Genomic DNA, 18,446 nt, shown 5'->3' with positions numbered 1-18,446 from the left:
ACCAAGGTAAGATCTCAGGTCTGCCTGAGCCTAAAGCAGCCTTGGCCACTCTGCTCTATGACCAGCCATACAAAGCCCTACATTATGACAATGACTTCACTAGGAAATACCTAGAAAATAAAAAAGATGATAAAGATAAGTGTGTCTTTTAAGAATTATTTATATATGATATGAACTTTAAACTTCCTGGAAATGTGGAAGACCAACACATCTTTAAAGCCTAGAAAGTCTATAAAATGCTTCAAAATGTTCCAAGAATTGGTTAATTCTAATTTATATATTCAATTAATCACTTTAGACAAGAAATAATACAGAAAATACTCCATACCTTTGAATCTTTTGGCTTCTTTTTCTTGCCTTTGTTTTTTATCTTGGTAGAGTTAAACTAAAACATAGGAAAAAAATTGCTGAATACTCAAATAACAGTATTATGAAGCTGCCATATATTATAAAGATACTATACTGATTTTCATAGACTACTCCAAAGTTCAGTTGCATAAAATGTTTAACAAAAATAACACTGTGTTAGCCCTAGTGTACTGATGTATAATAGATAATAAGAAAAAGTTTAACAATGACTAATGTTATAGCTAAAGTTAAACCTTGTTGAAAATGAGTTTATGTCACTTGAAGTAATTAGACATTTAAAGTAAATCGTTATCTGCCCATCATATTTTAGTGACCTTCCTTTTACTAAGCCAAATTAGACATTTTGTACCTGGGCAGATACTAAGGCATAAACAGTAAATTTAGAACAAGCACTTAATTTCCCATGGATAGGTCTCTTAGCTATTTTTCCATTCTTAGCCAGGTAGTATCTGATAGAATGAATTTAGACAAGATTTCAAGTATAGACGATCTGATCCTACAAATCAGTGAACAAGCATCTTTCCATTTGAAAATTTTCACCAACTTCTAAGGAAGACAACTCTGGAATTATTTTAACTTGAGCTCAATCGGAAGCCACTCAAAACAAAGTCTATGTGTTTCCCTTACCAAGTAAAATGTTACAATTTTAATCCTTACAGATAACGGTTTCATTTTCATGCCAGGAGATGACTCAAGAACTTCTTTCTCATTTCTAAGATTAACATTTATTAGTTGCGAAACATTATGGACACTGTCTAATTTACACTTTACAGCTTGACTGTCGCTCCAATTTCAAGAGGAAGACTGGGATTCACTTTCTAGTGAAACATTATGCGGCATCCAGAAGCTCTCCAGATTTGGTTCTGGAGCATCTCCTGTGATATAAATAAACACTGGCCTGGGCCCGCCTTCCTTCCTTTGGCTGACAAAAATCAGAACGTAACACTGAAAGTGATCAAATAACTTACTGGCATGTCACCACTGTCCTGTTTCCTCAATACGGTGCAGCGGCTGTCTGTAGGAAGATACAGACGGTTTTGTGAGGAAACAAAATGTTTATATTGCCGTATGATACACTAAAGCCCTGAAGAAAACCACCCCAGATACCACGAATATCTACTATGTTCTACTCCTTATTTGGCTGTGACACAAGTTTAGTTTAGAAACCAAGAACAAAATGGCTAACTCAATGGAAAACCAATTACAAAGAATCACAAAATTTCAATCCAATTCAGCATAATTTAAGTGCTTTCTAGGCACCAAACTCTATGCTAGGTGCTCGGAATACAGAAATGTACAGAAAAGTCCCTGCCATTGATAAGCTCATGCTCTGCAAACTACACAGAGGCAAACACCTATAGCCCAGTGTGCTGAATGTCACAATAAACACAGTGCAAACAAAGCTGCTAGAATGATCAAGTCTTCAAAGGGAGCAGCCCCACGAGGGGTCAGAGAGGGCTGTGGGGAGGACAGGACCTGAAGCCAGACTTGAAATGAACAAGCAAAGGGGTGGGATGTGAGCAACAGCAGGAGGCAGAAAAGCACAAGGCAGGTCTGGGCACAGTAACAAGCGGGGTGTATTGAGAGGGCAGATGAAGAGACTGATGATGAACCCAGACAACGTGAATTCACCTTACAGCCAAAACTGAGCGTCTCCCGAACAAAGCAGTTATAGGATCAGACAGGTGTTCTGGAGGAGTCACTGTCACCAGTGGCAATATGAGAAAGAACTGGAGTGGGAGGGTCAGAGGCACAGAGACCAGTTTGAAGGCTACTGTGATCATAGAAAAATTATTAAGATCCTGGCCTACGGGAGTGAAGACGAACAGGGAAGGGCAGATCAAAAATAAAGCTTATTTGAATTGGCAACAAACTAGATATGGGATAATAGGGAAAAGGGAATGTCAAGACCAGTTCCAGAGTTTCTTGCTTAAAAACAATGTATAAAACGTTATTATCTGAGATAAATTTAGGAAAAGTCGGTCTCTAGAGATACAAGTGGGTTAAGAAATACTGCACATCAGGGGACTCTTGGCTGACACAGAAATTCCAGAAGGGAAATATGCACGCGTCCAGGAGAAAGTCTGAGTCTTCCACGTAATGTAGCATTGGTGATATTATTGAGTACCCTTATAAGATCAGTAGATTTTGAAAAGTTTTAAGAAATACAAACATTCCTTTAGATGAAAGGAGATAGGACTGAAAATGTCTGGGGCGAGAGTGAGAGGCAGAGGCAGTGGACTTGAAAATCTGCTGGCCAATCATTTGGTTAAGGGCTTCCAACCCTATGACTAAAAGCAGAGGAAAAAGTCACAGCCAGGTGGACTGCATATTTTAGGCACAGAATACAAGAATCAGGGGAAATGCACAATGAGAGGGAACTGTGTCCTTTTTAGTTTTCTTGTGATCCAAACATGCATCGAGTTTTGTAAGCTCAGTCCCAGGAGAGCATTTTATTACCAGCAGCAGCAAACTGATGGCAATAAATTCAGGCTATCAAGTAGCATGTCAGCTCCAGTCACGAAGCAGTGTCCTGGAAAAATAAAGCCATCTATATTTGAGTGTGCTCTCCCCTAAGAACCACAACAAAAGTAAGCTTCTCAGTTCCTCATACTGCATCTGAACTTTGTAATGCATAACACTTTTGTGCAAGGCCATATCCTTTTTCATGTATCCTTTAAAATTAATAGCATAGAATCTGAAAATCTAGCTCCTGAAAACATACAAAGCAGACTTCTGATGCTGAGGGAAAAGGTGAGGACAAGGGGAAGATATTCTCCTAAGACATACATGTAGTGCCAAAGATAAGAAATTTACATTAATTTAGAATCTGAGAATATTAGAATTTTGAGCAAAACGTAATCACAAGTATCACTGGCTCCAAATCCTCTCATTTTAACAATGAAGAAACTAATCTCCAAAAGAAGCTGAGGGATGTAGCTACCAGTTGTCCTGTCCTGCCAAACTGCACTCCGTGCCTCTGTCCAAACAGCCCCCAACTCCCCTCCACCCTGTCTCTAATTCCAGACACCAACCTGTCAAACTTCACCTCTGCGCTCACAGCCAGGCTCAACTCTATCCCTGCACCCAGGCTTTCCTGTTCCCCAGGGACAGCCCTTGGCACTTTTCCTGGTCCCCTCTTACTGCATGTACTATCATACTATAGTTATCGGTATATTCATCTTATTTCCTTTTCCAGAACATAAGGTCCTCGAGGGGAGGGACTAGCATGAGCATTTCTGAATTCCTTGTTAACACCGAGCACAGGGCCTCGAAGCAGCAGTAACAGGTTTCTAATGAACTGAGTTAGGAAAGAAGCTGGGCCACAGCCTGCTTTTCCTGCCTCCCAACTCTAGGCTCTTCCCACTGCAACAGGTGTGCTATCTGTTCCAGATTCTACCAACATCACCTACTTCTGCACACCAGTGTTTTCTTGAATGCTACAAATCAAACCATTCCCTAATAAATTTCATTCCTTTAATACGCAGTCTTTGCAATGACACTCGTCAAAATACCTGTGCTGAGAACAGTATGGTGTATAATCCATGGAATGTACCCCTCTGAGTATTCTACAACACGCAGTTCCATAGAGTAAAAAAGTTTTATAACATTTAAAAAGGTCACTATTCTCAATACTAACTTCCCCCAATAAGCCAGCTGTACCGTAATATTTTTCTCTATTCTCTTTGTTTAGTATTTAAGTAAGCTGGATCCTTCAGAGATTTTTTTTTTTTAAGGTTAGAAATAAACTGAAACTCAGTCCACATACCCATTATATCAAAGAATTCGTCCAAGGCATTATGCAGCACTGGGAACTTGTCTCTGTGTTCCTCCAACAGCCATATTAAACATCGCGCTTCCTTCAGTGACGTTGGCTCACAGAAATAATCAAGCTTCTTTCCTTCTATAGAGCCTAGTTTATGACCATATTTCTCATTCCAGAGAAAAGTCATGATGCTAAAATCAAGCTCCTTAAGAGAGGCCCCATAACGAGAAAAAAAAGGTCCTGTGGCATCTAAGCCTATAATAAAAAGAAAACCCAAGTCAGAAGAAGAGAAAAATTATTTTCTGTACAATCACACTCAGTTTCACTTCTTTGAAAGTGGTTCCATTATAGTTTGCTTACATGTTCAGTGAAAACATTTAAATACTTGAGAACAAACCCGTTCAAGCTATTACGCATTTTAAAACACCCTTTCACATTAATATGCTAATAATTCTTATCTACTAGTTGAATAATGGGCTGGCCAAAGGCTTCTATTATTATAGTTATTTTTATTAGACTTAGGAGATAAAAGCTACTAAATTCCTTTAAAAGTCACTAAAGTCCTTTAAAAATATAACAATAACTTCTTCACTAATTCATAATGGCTTTCACTCCAGTTAGTACAAGCTAGAAAGATTTTACAATGCTTTTCTACATACACTCCGTAATAACAAAACATCAGTTATACACAAAATTTCCCAAATGTCTTTAAAGCAGAAAATGGGTAAACTCCTCCCCCAACACCTCCAAGAACTGTACTTTATCCCCCTAAATGTCATGGCTCCTTACCTTCTACACAAAAATCAACAGTCACTATTCTGGCTTTTATCCCTCAGAAAAAGGGGCAGCTGGAAACTCACATACTACTACTGAAAGAATGGTGAACCCCTGAACCCCTGCTGTGTACTAACACAGCTACCTAAAAGCAAGGATTGGCTCTGTTCTCTATCCCCACACGCTTCTAACGCAGTACAGGCTGTAAGTTCTCAGTCAGCAGATGAAGCAGAGCTGCCAAATTAAATCACTCTGGACATTTCTTCCAGATGAAATAGCTTTGCAGAGACCACGTTGCATGAAAAATTAGTACATTTAAATACAAGCATCAGGGACCACAGACAATACTCATACAGAACAAGGTTTAAGGGAATCACCGATGAGGAATACCACATTCGCTTCTCCATCTAAGGCTCACATCAACACGTGTGCTCGCCGAGGGAGAGGCAGCAGATCACATCTAGCATTGAAATGTTAACCCTCGCTGCTCCCACCACATTTAAACTAATCTCTTATGTTAAATACAGCAGATTAAAGTAAGAAATAACTTAATAATTTACTTATCTGATTGTCAGTAGACACTAACGGCACTCATCACTTAGGAGTAATTTTCTAGGACCAGAAACCCGTAGAGACCTACATTCGAAGCAGCAACACTTAGCTATCAACTATACCAAGTTTGCTGCCATCTTACTGTGTCTCTACCGACAGAAATTCATCAATATATCCTCTCAAACTCTGGCATCCTATCAGCTCCATGTCTTTAAATAAACTCAGGCAGGTCCAGTCGCTCGCAGAGGCCCGGCAGACCCTAAGGACTGCTGCTTAAGGGCCCGTTCTGCCGTGGCTCCCACTAGCCTTGTATCCTACAACCGAATCATTGACTGTGCTAGGCAGTTGCCATTCTGTGGTCACCAAGAAAAACAAGGCCCTGGTAGGTATCCAAAGAAATCACTATTTAGTGTTGGTCAGCAGCTCTCTCTGCAGCTGCCTTCTGCAGTTCCTGCGTGGCTTTGGTCAAAGAGCCTGCATGGGGGTTCTTAGGACAATCAGGACAGAGTAACAGAGTTTTATGATCCTGTGATTCACAACACAGGTCAGCCCCAGGGTATTTCTCTCTCAATCCTTAGACTGAGAGAGATCTAAATTTGCTTTAGGTGATCCTAAGCCGTTTAGTTCCATCCACTCTTCCCTCTAAGTTTTTCATTAAGGAATCTGACCACTGGTGCACAACCCTAAAGGGCCCCGCAGCACCTGACTCCAGGGGGTGCTGTTTACCCATGGTTGTGCCCAGTGTTCACACGGTTTACACATTTACAAGTAGTTTAGCGTAATACAGGACTGGACGTTCTTACTGATGGAACTTTCCTGTGTTTAACATCTCTTGACAAGGTACACTGCAATCCATCCATAAAGTAACCTATACATTGTCAGTTGGGGGAGTAGTATTTCTAAACACAGAAATTTATAGTCCTACATTTTTAAAAAAATCACAAATGATGACAGGAAAACGAAAAAGGATTCAGAGGCCTAGGTGACGCCTTCCTACTAAACTGTGTCTCTAGAATTCGGTGACGTACCAAAGCCGTCGAGTTTCTGGATCCAGGTGGCCAGCTTCGGCTCCACTTCTTTAAGCTCACTCAAAACATGCAGAAATACCCTTGTCTTTACTCTGTTCTTCTCTTGAATCAAGTGACGAATGACATAGTCTACTGCTTCATTCAGAAAATTTCTGCTAGAAAAACAGGTTGTGTAGTCTTCTGTGGTTAAAACCTTCCAAGAAAGCAACTCTTTGAGGAGCTTGGAAGTATTCAGAACGCCGGATTTAATCTTGTCAGCATACTGCTTTATGCACTGCAGAATTCTGTCATCAAGGAACTGGCAACTCTGAACATTGTCTACAGTTTCTAAGGATAAATAACAGCTGTCAGTAAAAGACAGAAAGAAATAGGACCAATTTGCAAAAATACAAACTCAGAAAAAATTAGTGTAGCCTTACACAGCAATATCAAAACATGACTCAGATATATTCTTTATGTTGTTTTAAATAATCCAAAAAATTTTTAATTAGGAATATAAATAAAATATTTAACACCTTTGAAAAGATATAAGTTCACATTAAATCAAACATATCAAGTACCTTATCTCCTTCACTTGTACCACTCACGTAACAGCTAAAAAAAACTTAGTTTCTCAACAATCCTAACTAAGCCAGTCTCATCAGCTACCTAACTCTTTATAGTCATAAACATGATCAGGCATTAAGAACGCAAACTTTTTTTTCTAGAGTTGAAGGGATTATTTCTTCAGGTATAAATTCAATTCATATTTGGTAGTTATTGTTATGTTATTCATCTTATTGTTGGATCCCAAATTGCAGACCTATAAAGTCATCGATTTCAAGATGAAAAATATCTCAGAAGTTCATCTTCCCACTCAGGAATCTCCCTAAAAATGGCCATTTAGCCTTTTGACGCTAATACGATAAAGGAAATACAAATACAAATAAAACACACACACACACACACAAAACCCACCCAATGTTCAGTGAAAACCCTTTCAGTAGGAAGGATAACTTTGATTTGTGAAACATTAACGGAATACTAGATGAAAAATAAAGACAGCAAGAGGAAATATTTCATTTGGGGAACAGCCATCATAGCAGAAAATGAGACTAATTTACTTTAACTCAAAACTGAAAGTAGCCTTGGGGATGACCTGCACAGCACGGTAACTATAGTTAATAATACTGTATTGCATATATGCATATGAATCTTGAAAGCTCTTATCATGAAAAAGAAAATCCTGTATGTAAGGTGATGGATGACAACTGGACTTACCGTGGTAATCATTTTGCAATATATACAAAAGCCGAATCATGACATTGGCCACTTGAAACTAATGTCAATTATATCTCAATTTTAAAAAATTCAAAAAAAAAAAAAAAAAACAACAACAACAACAAAAACAACCACCTGAAAGTAAATATGTCCACAGGAACAGTAAAACTACTGAGACAGTTCCCATGTTAACGAAGGAATGATGACAAGGTAAATGTAAAACCGAAGGCTGGACTAGGTAATCTCTCTGGCACCTTTTAGGAACTGCTTCTTTATTTGAACTCAGCGTATTCCAGGTAATTAGTGGCTAATTTACAGATAATTTCGGAACTTAAATCTGTGTAGCACAGTTTACAGAGCACAGTCAAACACAGAATATGCATTTCAGATATTATTTTCACCTTCACTTTGGAGATAAGGAAACTGACACAGAGTTTGCACTGAGTTTAGTGGCAAGGAAGCATTTTCAACCCCTGTGTACTGCTTCTGAATTCAGTGCTCTTTAAACCAACCCCATCCCCGTCTCAGGGTAACAGAAGACAGTCATAATACTAAAATACCAACTGAAATCTAAACTTCACTAACAATTAATATAAGGTCCACAAATACATATCTGCATTTATACTTTTAAGCAAGAATACACTATTCTTATCGTGCCTTGGACCCAAACGTACCTTTCTGCTCCTCAGGTTTGGGTGGATTACTTTCCCTTAAGTCCTCTTCCATTCTTTCTTGCGCTAATTTTTTTGCTTCTTTTTTTTGGATCTTTCTCTTCAATTTTTTGTCTTCTTTCAGTCTTAGCTTCTCTAGGCTAATAAACACTTACAATTAGTGATAATTCACCTTTTTTATAAACTCAATTAACTATTTTCCTTTGCCTGTTGTAGAAACCATTCTCCAAGCAATAAGTTAGAAGTTTCCTTTTTTAGTTAGAACTTGGCCTGCATCTTCTGTTCAAAATCAAAAACTTCTGACATATGTGGTCATTCAGTCAAAACAAGGGTACTTGTTTCACGAAAACAAGGACCTCAATGGTTAGGTGATTTCTAATTATGGACAGAATGTATAGATCATACACATGTTATTTCCATGTATATAAATTACTACTTAGGGTAAATAGAAATACCAAAAATTACTCTGCAAGATAATACATGTAAACATTCACTTCAAAGAAAGATCCCAAGGTAAAATATTATTTTCACAACCCAATAATGGCCCACAACACCAGAGTTTGGTCAATACGGGTACAATGACTTCTCTTCAACAAATAATTCTGTTCATTTTTCCTTTTGCTTTTTCTTGGTCAACAATGATGAAAAAAATCACTTCTTAAAATGGAAAACAAGAAGCAGGACCAAAAAGAAAAGAAAAAAGGACTGGAATTATTTGATCTGAACAAGAAGATACAGAGAAGTGAGTAATTCTCACAGTTTTACTGAGTATGTCAGGGTGAGAAATAGTCATTGATTCAAAATGTAAAGAGAGTAAAAGAAAAGATGTTTTTGGAGTTAAAGTTTAAACAACTGAGAGCTAAGTATATAATTTTAATCCAAATGCCGAATCTACTAAACATGTCATTTCACAGTTCAAATGTCATAATTTTACTTATAAATTCAACAACTATATAATGCTTCTTATTCAAGCTTTTATTAGCATTTAACCATTCTAGGCTAATTCTCTTAAGTTTTAAACGTCCATAAAATTCACTTATACAGCACTTGGATATGTATGCTGAGCCAATTTTAAACGATAGCCTAATTCTGAAATCTGCATTTGATAGAACTATATTCTAATAGACAGTATTATTAAGCCACTGATTGATTATTAAAATTCTTACCTAGAACACTTCTGTTTCAGAATAGGTCTTGGAGGAACCTTTTCTTTAATGACCTTGTGTTCAAACTTTAAATAAAACAAAGACATCCAAAATTTGTCTCATGCTCCCGTAACATAAAACACAAAACCATGAGTAACAAGCATTTCAGAAGCACAAAATGTTCAAATTGATAGAAAACAGTGATGTTATGACCCAGACAAAAGCCCAGAAAACTAGCAAAAAAAATTTACTGAAAAGAAGAACGAGAGAGTAGACACATTTTAAAAAGTTTAAAAAAAAATTAAGAGTAAGCAGAAGATCAAATAAACTACAAACGTCATTGCAACAACCCATTCCTGCAACTCTCATATAGTGAAGCTAAAGGTAAATCCCTCACACCAGCTTTCCCCCTCTCTAAGATCCCCCACTTTGCCAAGACCCAGAAGTTTACTGGAATTAAAAGAGCAGGGTTATCAAAAAGAGTAAAATCAGTAAAATTAAAATAGAAAAACTCTCCTTTTCCTATTAGGAGATAAAAGAATGTGAGAATCCTTCATTGCCCAGAAGCATTCTCACATCCTATTATTTCCTATGATTTCTTATATTAACTGTTTCTCTCCCAGAAAATAAAAATCCAAATCATACAATCTCTACAAATTTAAGTCATAGTTTTAAAAGGTTATAAGCATCCTGGTTATCAATTTAATGAGATTTCCCCTTTATTAGACACTTACTTCACATTTAACTTGACCACCACTGCTGAAGATGATAATCTTAGAAATGATTCCTTCGCAGTCAGGAGTTAGACAAATTCCTTGAAGAAAATCCTATTGATTTAACAAAAAAAAAAGGGGGGGGGAGAGGGAGGCTATATTTCAGCATAATCTACACATATATACCACTTTAACCATCAAGAACAGTCAAAATATGATCTGAAACTTCCTCCAGGGAGGCACTGAAAAGTTCCTGCTCGTTGCCATTGACTTTGGGAGCCTCCTTGTGGGAGGAATAGGCGTCCAGCTGTAGGGCTGACCACGTGACGGGCTGTGGTCATGTGGGGTGAGCGGATATGATGACGCTACATCCGGGCAAAAGTGTTGAGAACTACTGAATGGCCTGGCCACGGCTCTTTTCCATCTGCCACAAGAACATATCCTAGTCACTCCTCAACCTCAATTCAGGAACTAAGGCCACAGCCACACACACGAGAGCTGTCACACCCAACCCTGGAAAACAACTACAAAACTTCAGGACAAGTAGTGTAAGCAAAACGTGAACTTTTTTTTATTGTAAGTTATGAAATATTTGGGTTATTTCAATATGTCCCAGAGAAAGCTAATTTAGGGAGGTTATTTCAACCCAAGGAAAAAGTTAAGACCACTAAGAGTGTGTGTAGAGCTAGAGGACCTCAATTAAGGTAAGACAAAAACATAGCAGAAGTGACTCAGTTGCAACAGTTATTTGTTCATATCATTATATTTTTAGTTAACTATGTGAAAATATGTAAAATACTAGAATTTATTTCTACTAAACTTGAATAATTCCTATTGCTAACATACACCTAACACAACCACCTCATTTTTTCCTCAAGGATAGGGGTTTACATGAGGTTAAACAGTGTAGGAAAAGATTTTCTTTTTTTAAAATACATTGGTTATATGGATCAGAAATAAATTCTATGAATGCAAGTAAGATGACAAAATTGTGCCTTCTCTCAAAGTATACCTGGCTAATGAGAATTAACGTCATTATCTTGCTAAGAGAGACCCCAATGAGAAGCAGTGTACAAAATTTAAGTCGAATTCTTAGTACAAATTATCTCATCAAATTTCATTAGAAGGTAAAAAGGATATTTAAATTTTTACTTTTGATCATAACATTTCCAATGTAAAGGTTGATTAACAATTTATTAAAGGCCTCTCTGGTTACTGCCTTTACACTTATAAAAAATAAAAACAAAAACTGATTTTCTACTTTATCACTAGTGTTAATTTAAAACTGTCTAATTACGTCTTATGCACCAGGAGAAAGTCATATTCACTTAAGACTTTTTCTGAAGATTCTTGTACGGAAATAAATCAACATACAATAAGCGTATTAAAAAATCCAGGCAATCTTGGCCTTACCTTGTCAATTTTATCATTAAAGGTTGTTGTTTTTAACTTCTTCCAACAGTTCATATGAAATTCTATTTTACAGTACTGGCAACAGCTGATTCGTATAAAACCCTGGGGAGGGTTAAGATAGTTTTTAATTCACATTTTAAAGATGTACACACACACACACACACACACACACACCCTCTCTCACACTCACAACACACATATTAAGATGAAGAGCAAGCTGTCTGCATTTACCCGGCGGACATAACAAGATGTCACATTTCCTCCTGGGGGAGTGTAATAGTTCTCTACCCCAGAAGGCCTAGTGCTGGAAATACAGAGCTTGGCTGACATACTCGTTTCCACAGCTTACAGTTGCATTATCCTTTACAATATCAAATATTTTATAAACTTTATTTTATCTGCTCTACTGACCAGAGACAGTGGGCAGCTTCTGTCTTCTTGAATAAACTAAGGCCCAATGTCTTATTCACTAAGTCAGTTGCCAGACTTCATCTCAGACTCAGGTCTCTAGGAGCTAATTCAGTGATCACAATGGTCTTTAGATTCTTGACCTCATATTCTACAAGAAATTAGACTTGCAACAAATCAGAGGTAACCCCCTCATTTTGTTTCCTGTGCTACTGAGGAGCAGGCAGTTATATGAAACAGGGGCTACAGAGGGGACATGGAATTAGCCAGCCCGCCTTCTCAGGCCACCACCCCTGCCCCTTGGTGTTTATTTCAACGGCTCTGGGTCCCCGCATGAAATGATGCAGATCTAAAGAAGTCCTGGAGATGGGCAGACAAGAGGACATAAAACTACTGACAAGCCAGAGAACGTGGATGCCTCCAATTTCAGAATTTGTTCTGAATCAATTTTAAGGCGCAGTTCTGCAAGTTAATGCCCTAGTATACATCCACTGTGTACCTTGAAGTCTGGATCAGTTATGTATATCTGGACTTTGGAATATCCATGGCACTTCTGATAGCAACAGATGGCATCTGGCACTGGAGGGAACCTGCATTCTTCAATAAATTTCTCTAACAGCATCTAAAGCAAAAATAAACAAAAATGATACTAGTACAACACTAATTCGTCAACAAAATGCTGTGATTTCAATAACCTCTTGCCATCAAAATATTTTCAGCATAGGAATAACTAAATGACTTTTAGCCAAGAACTCCACACAACTTTTAAAGTTTTTCCTTCTAGAAGTGGCTGATAGAGAGACATGTCAAGAGGGAAAGATAGGAAGAAAAGGACTGAACAAAAGATTTCCAGAATTTCAGACTCTGAATCAAAACCTTACCCTGTGTTATAATCACCAAACCTCATTTTACAATGCATAGCTCTCAGAAATCTCCTTTGTGTATTCAGAGGGAGCCAGGTGAGGCAGAATACCCCCTTAGGACTCTGTAGCCTTCTTCCTGATGTCATTTCACCCAGTACCCTACCGCCCTCTCCCATCTTCCTCCCTGAATCCTTGTCGCCTGTGCTTTCAGGTTCCCTGGAGAGCTATCCCACTGCCACCGAAGACCTCGAGAGACTCGTGCCATGAGTCCCGTACTGGCTTTTTATTATCCATGGTTCCTATGCCTCCATCCTAATCCAGGATAAAGGGAGGAAAATTCAAGAATCCCTTTGCTTTGTTTTCTGTAACAGCTTTGTTGAGATATAATTCACATACCATACAATTCACAGATTTAAAGGTATAGTTCAGTGATTTTTAGTATATTCACGGGGCTGTACAACCATCACTATCACCTAAATTGAGAACATTTTCACCACTCAACAAGAAACCCTATACCCATGAGCAATCCCTCCCCATCTTTCGTTCATCACCTAACCTCAGACAACCACTAATCTACTTTCCATCTTTACATACAGATTTCCCTATTCTGGAGATTTAAGATAAACAATCATTCAATATGTAGTCTTTTGTGTCTGGCTTTCATTTAGCATAATGTTTTTAATGTTCATCTATGTATAGCATGTGTCAGTACTTCATTCCTTTTTATTGCCAAATAAGATCCAATTACATGGCTATACCACATCTTATTCAACCATTCATCGGTTGATGGACACTTTGAGCTACTTCCACTTTTGGCCCATTATGAATAATACTGCTATGAACACTTACGTACAAGTTTTTGTGAGAACATATGTTTTCCTGTATCTGCGTATCTAGGTATGAAACTGCTGGGTCATAAGGTAACTCTATCTTTAACCTATGAGGAACTGCCAGATTGATTTCCAAAGCAGCTGCACCATTTTATATGCCACCAGTGATGTATGGGTATTCTGCTTTCTCCATATCCTTGCCGACACTTGTTATTGTCTGCCTTCTTGATTGCAACCATCCTAGTGGGCATGAAGTAGTATCATTTTTTAATTCGCACTTCTCTGTTGGCTAATTGTGAACACATTTTACATGCTTATTGGGTATTTATACAACATCTTGGTGAAATGCCTATTCAGATCTTTCAGCTATTTTTAATTAGAGTGTCTTTCTATCACTGAGTTGTAAGAGTTGATTCCTATGCTTTTAAAAGCTTCAGCCAAAAGCAAGTTCTGAGTACATGCCAGGGTTTACCACAAGTAAAGATCTATCCCAGTCAAATCACACAATTTAGTCTTTCCAGAAGTAGCAAAACATCTTATGCTTCTGGATATGAGACTAAATTTCTACTTTCCACACCTTTAAGTGCCATCTCAATATCTGTAATGGAACAATGATGCTGTATCTTTCACTAAGTACAACCAGTATGTCGTACTGCTTACACTGCATGCTGTGAAGAGAGAATGCCTGATCTGAGTCCCAGTTCTCCCATTTCCTAGCTGTTCAACCTTGAACTCATCACTTAAATCTCTCTAAACGTAATCTTCCCCATCTGAAAAATGGGAATAATCATAGTACTCATCATGCAGGGTTGCTGTAAGGGCTAATGGTAATGATAAACAGAAGGCGTATGACTGGCATGAAGGAAACATTCAATGAAACATTCAGTAAATGCTGAAGATTCTCACCAGTCTTTAAAGGAAGCATGTGGAGGATCTGAGGACAGAGTGCTCCTACCTCTTTGTCTTCTGATGCCTGAGTCAGAGTGCAGGAGTGCAGATGGGCTTTTATGTTAGTAAGAAACTCTCTACAGAAATAAAGTTACCTTTATTTTCCCTGGCTGAGTCTCTTCAATAACCACATTACTTGTAGGCCAAGTTAACACTCCAGGAAGACGACAAATCAAGGTTCTTGCTTTCTCGAAATGATTAAGAGCTTCCAGAAATCTAGTCATAATTATGAAAAAGAAGATATTAAAGATGTGACAAGAATTTTCATCCCCCACAAGGCACAGAGATCAAGCTTACTAGGTAAGGATACATTTGATAAATCACTGTACAGAAATATTCAATGTAATCTATATTTTCTTTAAAAAAAACCAAGGCATTATTGCTGTTTGCTATAAAAATAATATAAATTAAATACCAACCTACCTGGACACTGGCTTTATTATGGTAGGTACACACTGGTTCTTTTAAAGCTGTGATTTCTTTTTTAAAGTTTTCAACAAATAAAACCGAAAACTGAACTCATTTGGCTATTCCATTTTTATTTCACTCACTAAGCTAATTAAAGAAGATTCTTAAAGAGCAAAAGCAACGCTCCACTTCAACTAATTAATCATAAATAGGAAAAAAAATTTTAACTTGACTCAATTAGGACATTTGTAGTAATATCCCTCTGTACCTGAAAACACTATAAATCAATTATACTTCAATTAAAATAATTAATTAGTTAATTAATTTTTAAAATCCGTCTGCTAAATTTTTAAAGAGATTATGTATTCTGGACATGATTCTTCCACCATAAGGCAATGAATTATTTTAACTGAACAAATGTGTATGTAAACTGTTTAACTATAAACATGAAATGTTTCTATACTGATTTATGGTTTTAAAAAATAATGTCAACAGAGTCCCACAGTCCATTCAACAAAAGAAAAATAGAATACTAGAATACTAGATTATAAAGTTATTCCAGTCTTTATTCTTCTCTTCAGACTAGAGAAGAAACAGAGTTCCCTGCTTTCTCCAATCTTGAAAAGATTTCCCAATTTAAGAACTCATTTTTGCCTTTGGGTACAGAAAACCTCACCTGCAGAAAAGCTAGACCATCATTCACCTTAAGACTGTTAAAAACAGCAGGACATTAAGCCAGATACGGCACATTACAACAGCAAACACTAGCTTATGAGACCTTGAAGCCCAAACTGTATTATTTTGAAATTAAATTTTAAGTGCCCTTCAAAATGACAAACATTTCTTTGTTCACCACAACCTCGATGATGCTACATATTTGTTATTTTCCCAGATATTGTGAATACCTGCATGTGATCACTGCATTAAACAGTAGGTCCTAAACAGCTCACACTAAACACTGAAATTAATTTAATTTGTTATTATTATAGAGGTGATTGCTAAATTCTCACTTTCCCTGCCTCTATTTGATTCTTAATAGAGTTGAGCTGGTCAAACAGCAGCTTTAGGAAGTAAAAGAACTTTCTTTGATCTTTAAAGATTGTTCTAGGCACCCTCTAAGACTGGGTTCCCAGAGCACCAATGGTCTGACAAAAATCTCCTCTAAACAGTTACGTAAAAATCTAAGGATAATTAAGAATTATGAATGATATTTCATCAGTCAACAGTTATTTCTTTATGGAAGTAATCTAACATACCTACCACTATAGTGAGTGTAAATGGCAGGAAGAGAAAGGGTTTTGTTTTATTTTTTAAAGCTTGAGGCATAATCCTGTCCTCTAATGGTCATACAGCAATTTGGGGGGATAAGACATGAAACAATTAGAGAATAGCTACATATCAAATTCTGAGTAAGGATTTCAACTATAGGTTCAAAAGAGATTTTTATTCCTAACTCATGATCTCTTTGAACATATATATACTTATTATTAAAACCATCTACTTTTTTTAGGAAATAGGTATTTAACTAAAAAATTAAATAATCAGACTTATAAAGTACTAATCTGTATCAATTCAGTTACCATTTATAAATGACATATACTAAAAGATACTGGCCATACTTTACATACAAAGGATTGATTGGCCATACTTTAGTTTTTTGTGTGTTTTATTGAGGTATAGTTGATTTAACTAACTGGCCGTACTTTAATAATTAATACTGAAATGCCAGTCCTCAAAGTAAACACAACTGTCATAGTGTGCCACAGAGAAGATACCAGATAACTCCAGAAAAGGGATCATCATCACACTACACTTCAAGTGAGTTCCAGCCCAGAGCATAAACAGTGGGGTTTAGACTAACCTGTTTTTTTTTAAATACACTTTTCCAATTCCACAGTAGGCCAAGCAATCGAGTCCCTCATTGGGGTAGTGTTCAATCATCCTCTTAAACTGGTTTTCAGCTTCAGATAATTCCTTCAGTAGCAAAGAGAACACAGATCACTTACACAAAAAGAGAGTGCTGGAACAGGTTTTACCCGGAGGCTGTTCTTTTTGTGTAGTATTAAAAACTGTATATTCAAAAATTTCTATGGCAAAATTATACCTTCTGCATTTCATTTTCTTAGTAATTACATACATTTTGACCATAAGGATACTCAGAGACACAACCAAAATGGTCTGGCTCCAGAATGAAAAGTTGGCACTGAATGACATTTGTGTTGTAAGTTTTCCAAACTGTTCACAAGTGGTATCACAATATTTATTACGTTCTCCAACTTGCCACTTTCCCCTCAATGTGTTTCCAAAAGTCTACCACGATACATCACATCCTTTACTTTTTATACAAATAAAAAGTAGATTCCCACACGTGGTCTGGCATAACTTTTTTCTTAATGGAAACACAAACTAAATTTTCTTTTCAAAAAAACAACACAAATGAAATTATATTTAGGTATTTAAGAAAAAATTATCAACAAAGTATACAGAAGGTGCCCCCTAAACTCACTGTGGTAATTATTTCATGATATATGTAAGTCAAATCATTGTACTGTACACCTTAACACATTGATTGCCAAGTCACCCAAATCTGGTGACAGCTGTGTTTCTTCAGGGGCACCCATTCCACAGTGGGCAATCAATGTGTTAAACTTATACAGCATTATATGCCAATTACACCTCAATAAAACTGGAAGAGAAAAAAAAAGTACAGAGAAGGAAATAAGCCAAAATGAGAAAGCTATTTTAACATGTCTTCTAAAATTAATGGCATATTTTAATTGCTTATTATCTCTGTTACAAATCTTACCTCAGGCTGTCCAATCCCAAGGAGAGAAATGGCAAGTCCATAGACTACTAACACGTAGTTAATCATGGCCAGGTTCAATTGCTGTCAATAAAAATGCTCCAGTCAAATACCTGAACATAATTCTGCACAGGCTGCATCATACCAACCTGGTAACCGCAACAGTAAAAGACGTGTAATAAAATCTCCCTAATCACTATGACTGGGATAAAGGCCAAACAGAATTAGAAATTGTGTTTAGCAAAGATATGCAATAACACTGCTATCAAGTGTTTAAAACACAGAATCACCGTCTCAGAGATCCTTGAAGGCATGGTTCATAAGATTAGGGTGACTGAGTCATATTCTTAAGAGTAACAGACTAAGTTATCCCCTCTCATATAGCCCTGCATGAACTATTTACCTAGCTAATCCTTTCTTTCTAGATGAAAAGATGTGACTACATAAAGTGAGTCCAAATCCTTGATTTAGTACTGTAATAAGAGAAAAAGTGTT

The 18,446-nt window shown here is 37.1% G+C and overlaps 1 protein-coding gene across 18 annotated transcripts in view; it reads right to left on the bottom strand.

Moving 5' to 3' along the window:
- The window catches only part of TTC3 (tetratricopeptide repeat domain 3), a 109,617-nt gene that overhangs the window by 41,047 nt on the left and 50,124 nt on the right, over window positions 1-18,446 (bottom strand). For all 18 annotated transcript variants that reach the window (XM_064475859.1, XM_031459393.2, XM_031459398.2 and 15 more), the window contains 12 exons: window positions 17,955-18,035; window positions 17,010-17,122; window positions 14,836-14,956; window positions 12,599-12,721; window positions 11,692-11,793; window positions 10,300-10,392; window positions 9,587-9,651; window positions 8,424-8,560; window positions 6,490-6,816; window positions 4,139-4,390; window positions 1,338-1,384; window positions 329-385 (listed from right to left, as the gene is read on the bottom strand). In XM_064475859.1, the coding sequence (XP_064331929.1) occupies window positions 329-385; window positions 1,338-1,384; window positions 4,139-4,390; window positions 6,490-6,816; window positions 8,424-8,560; window positions 9,587-9,651; window positions 10,300-10,392; window positions 11,692-11,793; window positions 12,599-12,721; window positions 14,836-14,956; window positions 17,010-17,122; window positions 17,955-18,035 (1,518 nt within the window). The remainder of the gene's footprint in view (window positions 1-328; window positions 386-1,337; window positions 1,385-4,138; window positions 4,391-6,489; window positions 6,817-8,423; window positions 8,561-9,586; window positions 9,652-10,299; window positions 10,393-11,691; window positions 11,794-12,598; window positions 12,722-14,835; window positions 14,957-17,009; window positions 17,123-17,954; window positions 18,036-18,446) is intronic.

This window comes from Camelus dromedarius, chromosome 2, assembly GCF_036321535.1.
Source record: "Camelus dromedarius isolate mCamDro1 chromosome 2, mCamDro1.pat, whole genome shotgun sequence".
NCBI lineage: Eukaryota > Metazoa > Chordata > Mammalia > Artiodactyla > Camelidae > Camelus > Camelus dromedarius.
The sequence above is the reverse complement of the archived record's forward strand: the minus strand, read 5'-3'. Positions and strand labels throughout refer to the sequence as shown.